Source organism: Dasypus novemcinctus, chromosome 20, assembly GCF_030445035.2.
Source record: "Dasypus novemcinctus isolate mDasNov1 chromosome 20, mDasNov1.1.hap2, whole genome shotgun sequence".
Lineage (NCBI taxonomy): Eukaryota > Metazoa > Chordata > Mammalia > Cingulata > Dasypodidae > Dasypus > Dasypus novemcinctus.
Window position 1 is genome coordinate 51,764,184 of NC_080692.1, and position 19,538 is coordinate 51,783,721.

The 19,538-nt window shown below is 45.9% G+C and overlaps 1 protein-coding gene across 6 annotated transcripts in view; it reads right to left on the reverse strand.

The window, feature by feature from the left end:
- Positions 1-3,083: 3,083 nt before the first annotated feature.
- The window catches only part of IPO8 (importin 8), a 95,300-nt gene continuing 78,845 nt past the window's right edge, over positions 3,084-19,538 (reverse strand). For 5 of the 6 annotated variants that reach the window (XM_071210246.1, XM_058282997.2, XM_058282998.2 and 2 more), the window contains 5 exons: positions 17,654-17,874; positions 12,922-13,127; positions 10,424-10,627; positions 5,773-5,889; positions 3,084-4,998 (listed from right to left, as the gene is read on the reverse strand). In XM_071210246.1, the coding sequence (XP_071066347.1) occupies positions 4,901-4,998; positions 5,773-5,889; positions 10,424-10,627; positions 12,922-13,127; positions 17,654-17,874 (846 nt within the window). In that variant the 3' untranslated portion in view covers positions 3,084-4,900. Of the gene's footprint in view, positions 4,999-5,772; positions 5,890-10,423; positions 10,628-12,921; positions 13,128-17,653; positions 17,875-19,538 lie in introns of those variants that run through there. The other variant, XR_011646690.1, reaches the window with a different exon arrangement.

Below are 19,538 nucleotides of genomic sequence, written 5' to 3' on the forward strand. Positions count from 1 at the left end.
CCCCGCCCCCCTGCCAGGTGACTCTCCACCTTCTCAGGCTCCGAGGAGCAGGGCATGGACCTCTCTGGGGTGGGGACTGTTCCGCCTTCCACACTGCCACAAGGGCAGAGCTGAGGCCAGCGCAGGGTGCGGGGTCCTCCGAGGGCAGCAAGAGGCAGCACCCGTGGGGCCAGCGCCGCTGGCTGAAACGGCCACACCACACTGGGGCGAGAGAGGACCCTGGAAGCCCACCAGGGGTGGGCTCGCTGGGCGAGGCGGCGGCCTGCTGACCCAACATGCTTCTTCAGAGGATCCTGGGCTGCACTTCCCAACCACTGCCCACCGAGGGACTGGACAGGAGGCAGCGGCCTGGAGGACGACTGTGAAGACACCCCTAGAATGCCCTGGAAATACAGCAGTGGAGGTGTCCAATGCAAGTCCTTCCAACCAGTGGAATGAAAGCTGGCCAAGTTCCCACCAACCTAGACAACCCCTCATGAAGAAATACACAATTCTTGCTGGTTCTTAACCAAGCAGAACATTGTTTTATGAGAAAATGCCACCGATCCCAAGAGCAGCCACCTGAGGGTTTGATGTCAGCAGGTGCAGAGGGTTAAAAATTATAGAATTGAGGAAGCAGAGGTGGCTCAAGCCATCGGGTGGCTTCCTCCCACGCAGAAGTCGGGTTTGGTTCCCGGCGCCTCCTGAAAAGAAGATAAGCGCACGTGGAACAGACACAGCAAGCACAAAACAATGGCGGAGGGGGGTGGGGCGGGGAGAAATAAATCTTTTTTAAAAATTATGAAATTGAAAGTGGTAGCTTTGGTTACTGGGAATGAATCTGGTTTGGAAAACTTCATGTCATAAATTCATACAGTAAATTCCTTTTCTGAAAATAGAGGTATACTATTTTTATTAATAGAAAATTGTATTTTTTCCAATGCCACCAAAAAAAGAGCAAATATTTAAATATACTAGCCTGAAGGGGAAAGCAAATTATTAGCCTTCTTTAGGCAAATCTGGCTGCAACAAGCCAAGTAAATTCAATTTTGATTGGGCTATTTTAAGCCCCACAGCCTTTTCCAATCTAGCTGATACCAAAACATGCTCCTGTGGGATTTTTTGACACGGGGAGGCTACCAGCGTTTATGCTTGCACCATGGGCAATGTACCCTGTGGGCGCTCAGGCCTCAGAGCCAACAGCACACAGGGTTTGCTCTCAAGCAGCTGATGTTGAACGACCGCACAATTATTTACGCGACGTGTGCTGTGTGCTTCAGAGCTGCCCGTCATGAGGACTTCCTGGGACACCTAACAGTTATGTTCCGAGTGAGGCGAAGAGGAATTCACCAGGTAAAGGGCAGAGGGGAAGAAGAGAAAACAGCATCAGTGAACCTCCTGGAGTGAGAGGAAACCAGTGAGTTGGAGAAAGTGTAAGGGGCAGCTGGGGTTACGAAGAAAGTAACACAAAGTGAGCAAAGTGACAGAGGCCTATGAGCCATATAAATGATTTCATCCCAAAAGCCACTGAGATTTTAATCAGGTCTGTGCTACAACCAAGATTTGTATTTTGAAAGATTGTTTTGCCTTGGTATGAAGAGCATAAGGGAGCAGTGAGGCGGCAGGTGTAAGATGCACAAGAGCAGGTGAGAGAGCTCACACCTGCAGGGTCAGGGGCCCAGCACACAGAGGGCAGCAGCTTACACTACGGCAATGGCCGCGGAAACGAGAAGGACTTAAAACAAAGTCTATTTTGAAGAGCGAGTGAGCCAGACTTGGCCTTTGGGCGTGAAGGGAGGGACTTGGCAGGATGACACCCAACATCTGGCAGGAACTGGGTGGCTGGATGAGGGCAAGGCTGGGGCGCAGGGGGACCTCGTGGCTTGCACTTGAACCTGTGGAGCTTGAGGGCTTCACACGCCTCTCAATGCCAGAGAAGAGGCCAGCGAGTGGGAGAGGGCCTAGGAGCAAACAACGGCTCCCCGGTGGACCAACGAACGGGCTCTTGAAAATCAGAGAGAGGAGAACGACCCCTGAGGAGGAGACGGGGGCTCATCACACGTCAAGAACACTGAAGGAAGAGGGGTCTGAGAAGGAGGCCGCCCTGCCCTGAGCAGAGCTGGGCACTCTTCACGGCACGCGGTTTGGAACCAGGGGACAGAAGGGACCAAGTGACGCAGACACCTCGGCAAGGGGTTTGGAACCAGGGGAGCAGAAGGGATGGAGCCGTGCGGACACCTCGAGGCCATGGCTCCAGCTCCCCTGCTGCCTGCCCACCGCCTCCTCTGGGCCCACAGCACCCCCCCAGCACTGCCTGCAGCCGGGGCCCCTGCGCAGCTCCAGCTCAGCCCTGGTCCCTGCCTCCACCCCCTCCCCATCTGAAGGAGTCCCCCCTTCCTGGATTTGCGGCCTTACTCACGGCCCAGCTCAGAAGTTTCCAACCCAAAGGCTAGAAGGTGGATGCTGACCTCAGTGGAGAGTGAGGCGAGGTTGGGAGAATCTTCACTTACAGCTCATCTGGACTGATTTTCTAAACAAAACACACGCGTGCAAACACCGGGGGCCCTTGAGCACATGGCCCAGTTCCCTTTGATTTCCTCCATGGATTTATTTCAGTTTTCAGCTGCTCTTGCTGCACTGAAAATTAAACCATAATTCACTCTTTTACTAGTAAAATGTACCCACTGAATGACCATTTGAAACGACTGTTTTTATTGTAGGAATTTTCATTAACAATTTACTAGCTAAGTGTATTTTTAAGGTAAATTGGACGCGAGGTGCGAGGTAATTATTCGAGCCTCAAAAGGCAGCATTTACCAGTCCCTCCGCTCCGACCATGCCGAATTTGAAGGGAGCCACCGGCCACCTTGTCCTTTACCTTGCTTTCCGCAATGTGGGCCGCTGTCATCCGCAGACCTGTCCCTGGGCTCTGGATCCCTGCCCGCAGCACCTGAGCCACTCCTGCAGAGAGACCCTGCCGCTCCCTCTCAGCGAAGGCCACACTGCTCCAGCCGCCCGAGACCAGGTGCACACCTGCGGGCCTGGGCTAGCCTTCCAAAGCACCTCCACATTTCAGGAAACATTTCACACACAAGAGCTCAGCATTCTGGGAATCAGTCTGCATTTTATTTTACAGTACATTCGTAAGTTCCTGCATTTCCAAGGTAACCAGATCGCATTCAGTTGAGCACTGCTGGTAACAAAACCACACACCTACCCTGGCTTCAAAAACGAGAGAGGGCGATGGACATTAACACTTCCTTCCCTCTCATACTGCAGAAGACAATACAGCAAACAATGGAAGCTCTAAAATCACACACCTGTTACAGTCCTCCATGAAAACACAGTATTTATGTTAAGTTAAACCACGTGGGACATGGGGGGAGAAGAAGGGTTTCAAAGCTTAAGACTTTAAAATTCCCACAAATGCCACCATTCTCTTCCAACTGCCAGCTGGCACGTGTCACTTCCAATACCTTGGGAAGGGAGGGACAGAGGAATGCAGGGGCTCGTTTAACTGTGAAACTCAAGACTTTTCAGGCTACTTCTGTAAAAATTATTTAAATAACCTAATTTTTTTAAGTTAGTATCAACAGGGATGGTAATAGCAGAACACCTGGAGAAAATTCTTCCACTCACCGATGAAACACAAGCTGCGAACCTTTCACAAATATGGAAAAACTATCACATCTAGAAGTGTTAAAATTCAAAAAAAATACATAATTTTTCACTTTGCTGAATGAAAACACTATGATCCATATTCTGGGCTTGACTCAATCGGTAAAGCAGCTGTAACCTGCACCTGTAGCATCATCTGTGGACTCTCGTTACGCTCTAAAAGGGTAACTGGGCCACATCTCCAACCTTGGGAAGTCTAGGAAGTCACGCTGAGCTGTAAGAAAGACTAGAACAAACTGGCAGGAGAAAATCCAAGTGAGTGAGAAGCAAGAAGTTAGATTTATTTGGGTCTTTTCCTTAGATAAAAAATATTGTTACAAAATGTTCGAGACCCTGGTCCAACATGGCTGGAATGGTAAGTTATTGAAAATGCAAGTCCCCAACCAAAAAAACCCAGCATGCTTACATAGCACCTTTCTCCTAGAAGTTCAATGTGCTTTAGGTAACATTATCAATTAATTGCATAATTAAAACCATATGATTCAGAGTATGCTCAGACTGACAACGACAGAGACTCGAGGAGCCCCTGCCACCTGCGGCCCCGACCCACTGAGCCCTGAACGTGCAGGCCGTGGGTAAAACTAGCCATGCCGACCCTGAAAGCCACGCCGCCCCCTCCAGGGTGGAAAACTCCGCCTGAAGGAGGAATAAGACGCTTCTTAGGAAATCCACAAAATGTGTCCTGAAAACCCAGAGCCAGCGCGCATTTCACAACCCCCGAAGAAGCCCCACGCAGGGAGCGGTGGTGGTTCTGAAACCAGAGTGACGTGCAGCTGATGGCCTAGCAGTAAGTTCACATAGTAAAATGCAGAGTAGGTCAACATATTACCAAAGTTTACATTATATCTAGAAATACGTCTATGCTTTAAAAAAAATTGCAATGCACTCCAAAAAACGTTTTCAGTAATTCATGTATAACAGAAGGCACTGGTATCCGCGTAAACCCACCGATTCTGCATGGCAGAAACCTGAGGCGTGCAGCTCCACGCGTCCTCGGCCACCACCCTGGGGTCACCCTTTGGGGCACAGGGCTGGTCCCGCCTGTCCCACGATCCTGGGTTAGGATCTCTGCTCCAGGGTGGGTGCGGCCAGAGGGGGCGAAGCACCCACGTGCTGCCCGCAGCGTGGCCGGCACAGCAGGAGGGCCCCGCCAGGAGCCACTTCTCCCTGGGCCCCTGCAGGTTCCGTGAGGCTGGGAACCGAAGGCTGCGAGCGAAGACAGGGCTGGTGGACGCCTCTTCCTTCAGTTGCTGCTGGGCACACTCCCAAAGTTAAACGCAGAGAGCACTCCTTTGTTTTCAAATGTGAATCCTCCCTGTTGTTCAATCTTCTTCTTTGCCTCTAGCATTTTCCAAAAGAAAGCAAAAAAAGCATAATACTACTTAAGGTGACAAAGTGAGTGATGACCTCACGGAGCAGGGTTCTTTCTACTTAGAGGAGGGGACGGGACTGCCCTGCCAAGCTGAGAGAGGCCTCCAACAGCCCATTCAGCCAGCAGGTGTGGGCACCATCAGGGGGACAGTTTTCTAAAGCTGGCGAGCTGGCCTGCCCCCTCCGCCATCCTGCTGGGCCCCTCTGCCAGGTGGGCCAGCTCAAAGACTGGCACCAGCCATCTCAGGTGACACAGAAGGGCCTGGCTTCGGCCTCCAGAGGCTTATTCCGTGAGCTGTGTATTTTTATAATTATAAGTTTTCCAATGACTTCCTGGGAGTGATCATAGAACTCTGCATGAAAGAATCTCTCTGGTTCAAAAACTGAAAACCAGCAGGAATCACTAACACGTAAAGCCCACCCATCAGAAAGGGAGAGCACCTCCTTGCAGGCACCGCCTGCGCTGAGCCGGCGGCCCGGCCACCCCTCACCAAGACTCGCCCTAGCCTTCTCTGCCCATTTAGCATCCCAAGGATGAGGCACGAGTAACGCCGCGACAGGCACAGGGCAGTGTAGGTCCTGGCAGAGCTAAGCGATCACGAGGGATTACAAGACGCCCATACGAGGAGAGCTCCTCATTCTCCTGCGAGTTGGTCTGCGGCAGTTTTTAAACTCGCACGTAGGAGCCACCTGGTCCATAAACCAAGACGGGCTGGGCCCTGGGGCCCGCGCGCCCAGCCTGACCTGCCAGCGTCCTCCGGTGCTCCGCCAGCGTGTAAACCTCCTGCAGCGCGCGCCTCTGCTCTTCGCTGAGCGGGGCCAGCAGCAGCTGGTACCAGGCGGCATCCCGGTGCTGCACGGCTGTCATGTTTGGGGTGCGGGAGGGGGAAGAAGGAAAATTCAGAAATCTCAGTGTCGATTACTTTAGAGAACTAGGGACGTGATCAAATTACAAATGAAATTCTCTCAGGCAGTAAGAGACAGGGTAGACAGTGCTGTAACAAACACAAGGTGATAAAACTCATTCAAAGGATCATATCTGAATACCCACTTAGTAACCAGCCACGGGGCCTGTGAAGGAAGTCTAGGATATTGCAAATCTCTGGTTTGCCTAGTTCTCCGACTTCTGCCTCCACGGTTTCCTGATTATGTATGGATGGTCCCTAACGAGGATTTGGGGTAGCACATATACTCCCTTGTTTACATTTTCCTCTAGAATTCTCACACTTTTGCAACTTCAGCATCAATCCAACACCAAGGACTCAAATCTGTACCTTTAGGCATTTGGATAGTTCACCTCAAACTCAGCACAACTAAAACCGAATTTACTCTTCAACAAATGATACAAGCACAGATGAGTATCCACATGCAAATGAATGAAGTTGGAATCTTACCTCACACTATATACAAAAATCAACTCAAAATGAATCAAAAAGCTTAATTTAAAAGCTAAAACTATAAAATTCTTAAAAGAAAACATAGAAACAAATCTTCATGACCTTGAATTTGGCGATAGTTCTTAAATGACACCAAATGAACAATCAACAAAAGATTAATAAATTGGACATCACTAAAATTTTAAACTTTCAGGCAAAGGACAATAAAGAATGAAAAGATAATCTACGAAATGGAGAAAATTTTTGCAAATCGTATCTCCAATAAGAGTTTAATATCCAGGGAAACGGACTTTGGCCCGGTTAGGGCGTCCGTCTACCACATGGGAGGTCCGCGGTTCAAACCCCGGGCCTCCTTGACCCATGTGGAGCTGGCCATGCGCAGTGCTGATGCGCGCAAGGAATGCCGTGCCACGCAAAGGTGTCCCCTGCGTGGGGGAGCCCCACGCGCAAGGAGTGCGCCCGTGAGGAAAGCCGCCCAGCGTGAAAAGAAAGAGCAGCCTGCCCAGGAATGACGCTGCCCACACTTCCCGTGCCGCTGACGACAACAGAAGCGGACAAAGAAACAAGACGCAGCAAACAGACACCAAGAACAGACAACCAGGGGAGGGGGGGGGAAATAAATAAATAAATAAATCTTTTTTTAAAAAAAAAAGAGTTTAATATCCAGAATCTCGCATCAGTTTACTGTCTTGCTCGTCTTCTTTAGGAGGCACCAGGAACTGAATCAGGGACCTTCCATGTGGGAGGGAGGTGCCCAACTGCTTCAGCCACACCCACAACGAGGAGACACAACAAAGAAACACAATGAGAGTACACAACAAGGAGGGAGCAGAGGTGGCTCAAGCAATTGGGCACCTCCCTCCCACATTGGAGGTCCCAGGATTCAGTTCCCAGTGCCTTCTGGAACAAAAAGACGAGCAGACACAGAGCAACAGAGAGAGAAGACAGCAAGTGCAAAACAAAGAGGAGTGGGGGAAATAAATTTAAAATTTAAAAATCTAAAAAATATATATACTCAGAATCTATAAAAGAAATCCACAACCCAAGAACAAAAGGACAAACAACCCAATTTAAAAGTGGATAAAGGACTGGAGTAGACATTTATCTTAAGAAAATACATAAACAGCCAATGAACATATGAAAACGTCCTCAACTTCATTAGCCATTAAGGAAATACAAGTCAAAACTATAACGAAAAATCAATTCACACAAACTAGGATGGCTACCATAAAAGTTTTTTAAAAAGGAAAATAAGTGTTGGCAAGGATGTGGAGAAATTGAAACCTCAAGCGTTGCTGGTGGGAATGTAAAATGGTGCAGCTACTGTGAAAAACAGTGGGCGAGGGCAATCGGGATATAGCTTAATGGATACAGAACTTCTGTTTGGGGTGATGAAAAGTTTTGGTAATGGATGGTAGTGATGGTAGCACAATATTACAAATACAATTAATGCCACTGAATTGTATACTTAAAAATGGTTAAAATGGCAAAAAGGATACATGTCGTTACCCAACAAGTCTCCTGAAGTGAACACCCACAAGCCCAAGGCACCCCGCACAGGGAAGCCCTCGGCAGCACGCCCGCCACGGCAGGACAGAGCCCCTCACCCAGACCCCAGGCGGCTGCCCTCTGGCCCCACCTCATTCCTCCAGAGATTTTAAGCAGGGGTCCCCATGTGCAGACCAAAGAGGCTGCCTGAGTAGCACCTGAGGAGCGTTTTTATTTTAATACATAAAACACAATTTTGTATTTTAATACATGCCCGGGATCTGCCTAGGACCTGATTCTGATGTGCAGCCACGTCTGGAAACAACTGCTGTGAGCACACCCTCCTTGACCCCCACACGTGCACTACGATCTTCTCGACAGTGTAGAAATCAATCCTGCGCTCTCTCCTCTAATTCCTGCCCATCCTTCAAAAGCCAGATTAAGCCCTGTTTTTCTCCTCTTCCCAGTAATTCGTACAGCACGTGTGTTATGACTCATCGGCACTTATAACACTGCACTCAGTTTTTTAACATACGTTAACACCGAAAGACTGATAAAACACACAACCATGCAACCACTACCATGCCCCAACAAATCTCAAAGTTCAGTCCCATTTCCCCACGTCACTCCCTTACACTGTGTAAATAAGACATTATGGAGTTGAAGCTTCCTATGAGTCCATTTCCCTTGCCATAGTTCTCGGATTTACCTTTCCTCAGTTCTCAAATACTGCTTGGTATATTCTTAGATCCTCCAGAGTAGGTGCTCAAAGAGTATTTGTTGAAAATTATTGCATAAATGAAGGGGAGTATGAAAAAAAAGAAAGACAGAGCACCTGAGGATCAGCTCCTCACTCTACCACATGGCAGCTAGGAAAATTCCTTAACTTCTACTACCTAGAGTTTCCTTATCTGTAAAATATGGGTATCCCTATACAGGTACCCCTATATGGTTTCCAGCTCTTATTTTATAGCATTGTTTTAAAAATAATAGGAAATAATGTGGCTGAAAGTGTCTAATATACTATGGCACTCAGATACTATTTTTCCCTCATTATATCCATTTTTTTTCATTTATTAGAGAGTTACTTGCATAGTCCAAATCTATAGCAACAAAATTCCAAAAGTCTATGATTAAAAAATATATATACAGGAAGACTAGATTATTTAAAATGGTGCTGGGGCTATCCATTTGAAAAAATAATAAAGTTAATGCTCAACCACTTATCATTTCCCAAAATTAATTCTATATAAAGATTTCATTTTCTGGGGGAAAAAAACAACTACAAAAATGCAAGAAAATATACAAGAAACCTCAAAAAATCTTGAAATGGGAAAGCTCCTTCTAAATATAACAGGAAAAACCGACACATGGCTAATGAGAGAAAAAAATCCCCCATTACACAAATTTTTGCTCTCTTCCCTTTTAAAATGAGTCTTTTACAGGAAGAGGTACAGTTATTGTCACTATGGCACCCACTGGTTGGATTAAGCCTTGGTGACCTGGTTACCATTTCACTTGCCTGTTTTGCTTAAGCTTTTCAAAATACTTTGTTTTGTATCATAATATAATAGTATACTAAATGTCAATAAAAACACGGAGGTCGTTTTATCTTCATTACTGGTATTTCTAACACTAAATAATGACAATATATCATACGACTGCCTTGCTAATAGCTATTTTATACACAAGGATGCTCACTTGAATATTGCTGGTAGCAAAAAAATGGAAATATGTCTAACACGGAAATAAGTTAAAATCATGGTACAATCGTAGGTCACAGCCTATGTAACCATAAAACAATGTATTAATGGGATTTTTTCATTATAATTTCTTTGATTATTAATAAATTTCTAAATCTTTTCATTGTTTTTGTTCTGTAAACTTGCCATTTACATCTTCCATTTTTATATTAGATTACTTGTCTTACTCATTTATAGGATCATGCACATGGATCTTAATCCTGTGATATGTATGTGGCAAATATTATCTTCCAATTTTTTAGTCCTTTAACTGTATTTATAGTATCTTTTGCTGCACACATTTGTTAAATTGCTTATGAAGTAAAGCAAAAAGTCACTCTCTTTCAGCAGCTTGATTTCCTGTTTGTTCCCATGGGAACTAACATACTAACATGCTTACAGCCACAATTTGTAAGTAACACAGGCCTGAGACATTACATACTTTTCCAAAAACACCTGCCCGTTTATACCTAATGATGGACAATGCATGCAGATAATCTTGCTGGAACGGTTTCTGTGAGAACCCCCTGCCAACTCACCCCGCCCCCCCCGCTACAATGGTGAAGACTGCTGGGACGGGGATGGGTGGACGGGTCCACTGTGCTCTCCTCCCCCATCTGATGCAAGTGTAAGGATTTCCATAATAAAAGTAAATGAAAATTTAAAAACCAGTCTTGACCAATTTTGGCAGATCCCAAGACAACTTCTAATAGGAGAAAACTAATAGCTTAGAAAATATATCTGAGGATTCACGTAGTAAAGACATACTTAGCAGAGCTTGCGTGAAGAACTGGTATTCGTCCACATTATTGTCCAGGTCGAGAGCAGTGCTGAAGCCCTCAAGGGCAGTTTCTTCCAGTACTTCTTCATCCCACTCATCATCATCTTCCTCCTCATCTTCGCCTCTTCCATTATTTGACTGCATCACTTTGGCAGCTACATTCGTCTCCTCTTCATCACTTGAAATCTCCTCTGTGAAACCGTTATTTAAAAGGAATCAAAACACAGGACAAAATTCTATGAATAAAACAAAAATTATAAAACAATATTCTGAAAATTACATGGAAAAGCCTACTACATAATTTACTTAAAATTATAAAAATTAAATATCTTTACTGTAGTTTGCTAAATAATGAATGACTTTACCCTCTTTGCTGAAAACAACCTCCAACTATCATTAAACCTGTGGTCCTGCTGGACCTTACTCCTGCTTTTCTTTGGCTGCCTCAATTCATAACAATAAGAATGCCATTTAACTGCAGATTCTCAAAATAACTTACTTTTGTTTAAAAAAAAACATTACATGATTGTGTAGTCAGTGCACTTATTTTAATTAACAATGACCTACTCTTGAGAATGCAGGTCTTTTAACAATTAACTAAGTTGAAGCTGAATAGCTCAGAAGTACCCAAATGAGGTCATTTCTGCTACTGGAATATATAGTAAAAATACAAAAATGTAACGAACAAAAATAAAGAAGTTAGCTACATGTGGGTTGAAAGAGTACAAGCCGAATTACATATCACCGTGGATCCATTCCTATTTTCAGTGCCAGTCTGTCCCTAGCACTTAGACCAGTATTGTAATTAACCAGGAGGCAATAAATGCAGAATAAAATCAGCCTAAGAGGACAGCGTAGAGTAAACCCAAACCAGGCAATGTTAATCTGAAACTATTCCCCACCATAAAAAAGCACCTGGACTATAAGCATAAGGTAGTTTTAGGAATAAGATAAGAAACCACAGTTTGGAAAAAAATATATATGGCAAAGACAGAATTACAAAACGGCAAGAAATACCTCTGCTAGTTTAGCATTCCACACTTGCATAGGAAAATAAGACAAAAGTTTATTACTAGAAAATTTCCCTTCAAGCCGTATCAGTTATAAGCCAACACATAATGAGCAAAGCAAGAAATCAGATAAAGAGAACATAATAACATGTTGACAAAAGAATTCTAAGACTTATAATTGTTGGCATGTACATATCACCATCAAAGAAGCATTATTGCAACAGACCTATTCAAAATTTGGAAAAACATACAAATGAGTAGTTGTCTTTGTGTTAGGGTAGAGAAAAGTAGTATCCAATTCCTTGTATATCAACAATCTGAAATAATGCCAGTTAAGGCAAAATTATCAGAGATAAGTTAATAGCAAACATGGCGTGTTTTCCAGAAACAGATCTGATTTTTCCCAGTTAAAGAAGAGTCTATTTTTAACCAGAAGAGGGAAAAAGAGGGAAAATTCTACTTGGATTTTGGATCATACATCCTGGGCCCTACCAAGTAGTTTTGCAATCTCATCATCAAGTAAGATAAAGGTCTAATATCCCTTTTTTTTCCTTTTTTTAAGATTTTTTATTTATTTCTCCCCCCTCCTGCCCCCCAGTTGTCTGCTCTATGTCCATTCGCTGTGTGTTCTTCTGTGTCTGCTTGTATTCTTGTCAACAGCACTGGGAATCTGTGTATCTTTTTGTTGTGTCATCTTGCTGCGTCAGCTCTCCGTGTGTGCAGCCCCTCTCCTGGGCAGGCTGCACTTTTTTTTGCACTGGGTGGCTTTCCTTGGGGGGTGCAATCCTTGCGCATGGGGCTCCCCTACACGGGGGACACCCCTGCATGGCACAGCATTCCTTGTGCACATCAGCACTGCACGTGGGCCAGCTCACCACATAGGTCAAGAGGCCCTGGGTTTGAACCCTGGACCTCCCGTGTGGTAGGCAGACGCCCTATCAATTGGGCCAAATCTGCTTCCCAAGGTCTAATATTCTTGACTCAAACAACCTTATTCTGACCCTTGATTTAAGCACACCTCCTTCATTTAAGTACTTTTTCTAAATTAATACTGTTTGCTCATGAGTCAGTCACCTAAGAACTGTTAAAAACAGATGCTCTACTAATCTGCTGTTCTGACACTTCTGCTCTTAATCAAATGGTTCATTTAACTGGCGACTACTGCCTTCTCTGTGTGGTTAACACAAACAAGAAAATGAAATACTAGGTCGCTAGCTTGTTGGCAAGGCCATTTGTTTCTGTTACCAATGTATTTTCCAATCTATAAGGACATCCATTAGCTCAATAAAAAAAATCATTGAGAGTTTGTCAAGAGGGGCATAAATCTAGATTTAAACCGCATTACATAACAAGTCAACCAAGCACATAATATTAAACGTGCAGTAGGCCAAATAACAATCTGTTTAATGACTCCAAGTAGACTAAAATTCAAAGAAAAATCCAGTCCCAGCATTCCCACAGTGAGAAGACTTTACCATTTTCTTCTGTATCAGCTTTCTCTGCTTTTGCGCGATCTCCTCGGTCTGTCAGTTGTTTGGTAGCACAGACCTGCTTTAGGCCAAGGAAGAGGAAAAGAATTGAGGGAACAATCTGTCCCACCACGGCGTCGACTGCAGGAGGCCGATTCTGCAATTCCAAAAGGATACTCAGTCCAATTATACACATCTTCCGATCATGATGCCTGCAGATTACGAAGAAAAGTAACTGCAGACATGAGAAATGCAATAAAGGACAAATTCTGGAAAAAACTACAAAAAGAAGCATCCAAAGTATACTCTAAGAAAGTTCACTCACTGGCATTTTATAGAGGTATTCCCCCATTTTATAGTATATGAAATCCTATATAAGTCATTTTATAAACCAATTATCATCAAAGATATACGGGATGACACCATAGCATGATCAAAGAAAAAATATATACATTGGACTTCTTCAAAACTAAAAACTTTCATGAATCTAAAGATATTAACAAGAATGAAAAGACAACCAACAGAGTGGGAGGAAATATTTGGAAACCATTTATCTGATAAGGGTTTAATACCTAGAATATATAAACAACTCCTACAACACAACAAAAAGACAAATTACCAATAAAAAATGGGCGATAGATTTGAACAGACATTTCTCCAGAGATGTACAAATGATCAATAATCTTATAAAAATGTGCTCGGCATCATCAGCAATTAGGAAAAAGCAAATCACTTTATAGCCACTAGAATTGCTTTTTAAAAATACATGGAGGGAAACAGATGTGGCTCAAGCGATAGGGCCTCTGCCTACCATATGGGAGGAGCCGGGTTGATCCCTGGGCCTCCTGGTGAAAGAGAAGAAGAGAAAGCGTGCCTGCTGCTGCCGCACGGTGAGCCGAGTGCCCACGTGGAGAGCCGAGTGCCCGCACAGTAAGCCAGTGCCCACGCAAGTGAGTCACAAAGCAAGATGATGATGCAGCAGAGGAGAGACAAAGGGGGGAGTCAAGGTGAAGCACAGCAGAGACCAGGAACTGAGGTGACACAATTGACAGGAAAACACTCTCCAAATCAGAGGTCCCCAGGATTGCTGGGGAATCCGAGAGGAGAAAGATGAGAAGACAAAAAAGAGAACTAGATACAGAAGATCACACAGTAAATGGACATAGACAGCAAAAACAGTAGGGCAGGGGAGGGGGAGGGGATTAAAAAAAGACACTTAAAAAAATATATATATATATGGAAAATAAGTATTGGCAAAGATGTGGAGAAACTGAAACCTCATGCATTGCTGGTGGAATATAAGACAGTGCCACTGCTGTAGAACACAGTTTGGTGGTTCCTCAAAGAAATAAATGTAGAGCTACCACGTGACCCCACAACCCTGCCTCTAAGCATATGCCCCAAAGAACTGAGAGCAGGACCTGCAGGTACCTGGACACCAGTGTCACAGCATCACTCACAGGTGCCCATTAAGAGACGTACAGGTAAGCAAAACATCCTACACACGATGGAATTTTACTCAGTTGAAAAAAGGAATGAAGTTCTGATACACGCAGCAACGTGGCCTTAAAGACATCATGTCGAGTTAAATAAGCCACACGTAAAAAGACAGATGTATAATCTCATGTGTGTATAATCTCACACATGAAATGCCTAGAAAATGTAAATTCACAGACAGAAGATTACAGAGCACACAATGGGGGGAGGCCTCGAGAGTTACTGCTTAATGAGTACAGAGTTTCTGTTTAGGGTGATTAAAAAATTTGTAATGGGGGGTGGTAGAGGTAGTACAACATTGTGAATGTGATTAGTTATCATTTACTTTACACACAAAAGTGGGTAATCTTGACTTGCATATATGTTATCACAACAAATATTTTTTTAAAAAGACGTGAACTCTGCAATTAACATGGTGAGCCTTGCTGTATTATCAATTTATTATTTTTTTTTAATATTTATTTATTTCTCTCCCCCTCCCCCCCCATTGTCTGTTCTCTGTGTCTATTTGCTGCGTCTTCTTTGTCCGCTTCTGCTGTTGTCAGCGGCATGGGAATCTGTGTCTCTTTTTGTTGCATCATCTTGCTGTGTCAGCTCTCCGTGTGTGCGGCGCCATTCCTGGGCAGGCTGCACTTTCTTTCGCGCTGGGCAGCTCTCCTTATGGGGTGCACTCCTTGCACATGGGGCTCCCCTACGTGGGGTATGGCACCTTACACGCAGGATTCTGAGGTGATAACACAGTCCTAGACTATTCTGTGGACCCTTCATGAGAAGGCAGAAGGATAGTGTCAGAGAAGAGGCAAGGCAGGGCTGAGAAGGTACAGCTGAGGCGGGAAGGAGAAGGGAAAGAGAAGGGAAGGAGATGGGGGAAGGAGAAGGGAAGGAGAAGGGGGAGGAGGAGGGAAGGAGAGGGGAAGGAGAAGGGAAGGAGAAGGGGGAAGGAGGGGGGGAGGAGAAGGGGGAGGGAGGGGGGAAGGAGGGGGGGAAGGAGAAGGGGGAAGGAGAAGGGGGAAGGAGGGGGGGAAAGGAGAAGGAAAGGAGAAGGAAAGGAGAAGGGAAGGAGGGGGGAAGGGGGGGAAGGAGGGGGGAAGGAGGGGGGAAAGGAGAAGGGGAAGGGGGGAAGGAGGGGGAAGGAGAAGGGGGAAGGAGGGGGGAAGGGGGGAAAGGAGAGGGGGAAGGAGGGGGGAAGGAGGGGGGAAAGGAGAAGGGGGAGGGGGGAAGGAGGGGGAAGGAGAAGGGGGAAGGAGGGGGGAAGGGGGGAAGGAGGGGGGAAGGGGGGAAGGAGGGGGGAAGGAGGGGGAGGAAGGAGGGGGGAAGGGGGGAAGGAGGAGGGAAGGAGATGGGGGAAGGAGAAGGGAAGGAGAAGGGGGAGGAGGAGGGAAGGAGAGGGGAAGGAGAAGGGAAGGAGAAGGGGGAAGGAGGGGGGGAGGAGAAGGGGGAGGGAGGGGGGAAGGAGGGGGGGAAGGAGAAGGGGGAAGGAGAAGGGGGAAGGAGGGGGGGAAAGGAGAAGGAAAGGAGAAGGAAAGGAGAAGGGAAGGATGGGGGAAGGGGGGGAAGGAGGGGGGAAGGAGGGGGGAAAGGAGAAGGGGAAGGGGGAAGGAGGGGGAAGGAGAAGGGGGAAGGAGGGGGGAAGGGGGGAAGGAGGGGGGAAGGAGGGGGAGGAAGGAGGGGGGAAGGGGGGAAGGAGGGGGAAGGGGGGAAGGAGGGGGAAGGAGAAGGGGGAAGGAGGGGGGAAGGGGGGAAGGAGGGGGGAAGGAGGGGGAGGAAGGAGGGGGGAAGGGGGGAAGGAGGGGGAAGGGGGGAAGGAGGGGGGAAGGGGGGAAAGGAGAGGGGGAAGGAGGGGGAAGGGGGGAAGGAGGGGGAAGGGGGGAAGGAGGGGGGGAAGGAGGGGGGGAAGGAGAAGGGGGAAGGAGGGGGGGAAGGAGGGGGAGGAAGGAGGGGGGAAGGAGGGGGAAGAGGGGAAGGGGGGAAGGAGGGGGGAAGGAGGGGGGGAAGGAGGGGGGAAGGAGAAGGGGGAAGGAGGGGGGAGGGAGGGGGAGGAAGGAGAAGGGAAGGAGAAGGGCGCCGAGGCGGGAAGGATGGGGACTGCCACCCTGGGGAAGGGTCAGCACTGACAGTGACATGTGATAGTGAGTACAGCCAACACTGCCAGTTTATAAATGAATTGTGGCTGAAAGGGGTCGTCTAGGGAGGTTTATGTCAATTGAAAGAAAGCTAGAGGATAATCCAGGGACTGAATAACAGTGATTTCGATGGTGGTTAATGATTGGTTAAGAGCACAAATCCAAGATTGTTCCTTTATGACAAGGTATTAAATATAGGGATACATGGACAAAATATAACTAACATAACATGTAGACTATAGTTAACAGCAATATTACAATATTGTAGCAGCAAAGGCAAAGAAGGTGAGTCTCCCCCAGGGAAATGAGACCCCAGAAGCTTGCAAAGGAAACTAGTCATTTCCGGCGTTTTAAAATCAACAACGTGGCAAATCCGCATCACACGGTCCCCATCTGTGTTGGTGACAGGACCTGGGCGAACCCTGCTGGGAACCTCGTTCTCCTGTCTGAAACCTAAGAAAGTTCACAAGACACCCAATCCCCCACCTGGCCAGCACCTGGCTACAGCCACCAACCCTGCTGACCCCACACTTGAGAACAGGCTCTGGGGAGATCTGCAGTTAGACATCATAGGCCTTCCTCAGAAACCCGCCTCCACTGGGAACATCTTCACCCATAAATACTTAAGAGTCATGGAAGCCGGAAGGACAACTAATTTTTGTTGCCTAACAATCTAAGGCTGTATGTCAGTCAAAAACAAGAGGGGAGCAGAGGTGGCTCAAGTGGTTGAGCACCTGCTTCCCACATGGGAGGTCCTGGGTTCAGTTTCCAGTGCCTCCTAAAAACAAAAAATAACAAACAACAAGCAAACAAACGAAAAGACCAACTCAGGGGAGCCCATCTGGCTCAGTGGTTGAGTGCTGGCTTCCTACCTACAAGGCCCCAGGTTAAATCCCCAGCCCTGGAATGTCAAAAAAAAGTGGACAGGGGCTATATCTAATTTTCACAGCCTGTGTTCTTTCTACTAGATTATACTGTGCAAACATATTCTTAGTTCTCTAAAATTTAAATATTATGTTAGCATTACACAAACTGTAGTGCTTATAATATTAAAAGTATCTTTCTGCTGTGCCATTTGCCCATATGAAAAGCTAACTTTCCAGAGACAAGACACCTACCCAAGGAAGCAATCGGTGTCGTTCATCCACTGGTTGATGAACTGGACGGTGATGGGCCCGGGGTGGTGGGGCAGCTGGATGCGCTCCAGGGTGTGCAGCAGCAGGGCGGGGCTGTAGTACAGGGCGGCGATGGCCACCTGCAGGCACATGGTCCGGAGCTCGCTGGTCTTGACCCCGCGGGTGAGCCTCTCCAATACGAGGTGGACGAAGAGGGGAATGCACTGCAGGGAAAACAGAGGGGAGCACGTCCACGCACCAGCACGCACCAAGCAGCCAGCAGCCTTTCAGGCAGCTGAGCGCGAGTGAACAGTGTCTTCAACACACGCGGCATTCTTCACGACCATAAAACTTCTGCTTCAGTAGCTTCACACTCAAATGGTGATGGAAATCCAAATGTAGACTCAGCCACTTCCACATTTAAAGTAAAATGATGGGGGTGGGATTTTTCATTGATTAAATCAAATTGGAAATAAAGAAATGGAACTGAGACTATGCATGACGTGATCAGAATTATTCTAAGAAAATTATTGTTATTATTAGTGGAAAAGGTAAAATACTGAAGAAAAAAATGGTGGACACAGCCATTTAAATAAAATCAGGAGACTCCAATTCCGAAGTATAATACTGATAAACCAATTTCATTGGAAATATATTCCTGACAGTTACTATCAATTGAAAACGATGGACTGAAATGCTTTGTATAAAATAAAATTCTGAGGTCTTAAGTCAGTTCATTTTAACAGTAAACTTTTAAACTCAAAGTTTCATGTAGAAATTAAAAAGTTAAATTTAAAATTATTCTTTAGTAGGCCAAACTATAGATTCATTAGCAGAAGCAAAATACTAGTCCTACGTAGGATGACATATTAAAATCAAAGACTAGGACTTTACAAGGAAGAGAAGATAGATTTGATTAATTCTACATTGTTTTCCTTTACAGAGAATTCTATGTTCTGATTTTATAGCAAAACACATGTAGGATAGAGGCTATTAAAAATTATTACATGGTCAATGTATTGGCTGTGGATCCATGAACCCACAAGAAAACATGAAACTTGAAAAGCTCCTTCCGAGATGCTTTCAATATGTTTTCTTTTTAATCAAGCAGCGAACCTTCTATCACTGTATGCAAAATAATTAAGAAAACGAAATCTCGAGGTCTTAAAACTAGTGAGGCCAGAGTTGAACTGCAGTGAACTGAATAAGCAACAGCTCACACCCTGCAGCAGCTGCTCTACAGGAACTGAATGAACATAGACCCACAACCTGGTTTTCTGTGTATCACAGCTTGTCCATCGAATTACAGCGAGAAAGAATTAACCCATTTAGTCAATTTATTCTTCTACAAAAAGTGCTAGTTACAATGGATGAACTGTAAATTCCTTCCAGACTGAAATAACTCCATTTACATCTCTTGACCTTCCTGAACATCCATAGAAAATGCATTAGAAATAATATATCTTCACTGTGTGGCTTCTTTGGGCAAGCCTTTGAGTAAGAACAAGAGCACACTATTACTTCAGACTGATGAAGTGAGCACGCGGAAACAGCCAGCTCTCTGACAGCTCTGCTCCCATCCCTCGTCCTTCCCGCTCTCTGAAGCACTGCACGGAGACCGGGGTTGTGCGAGACCTGCTCTGCAGGATGCGCGGTCTTGTTCACTCTCGGGCTCTGGAGCATGGAGTGCTCCAGAGGCTGCATGACTGTGCTGTCACCACAGACAGAAGGCAGGAGCAGACACTAGAATCTTGCTGTCAGTCAACCATTCAAGAGATTTGCAAAAGCATAAAAGCATGGCAATCATCTCAATAACTGTTAAAAATATTTTGGAAAACAGCCAACATATAATGGACTTATCATTATGTTTCAACAAATTAATGGCTAT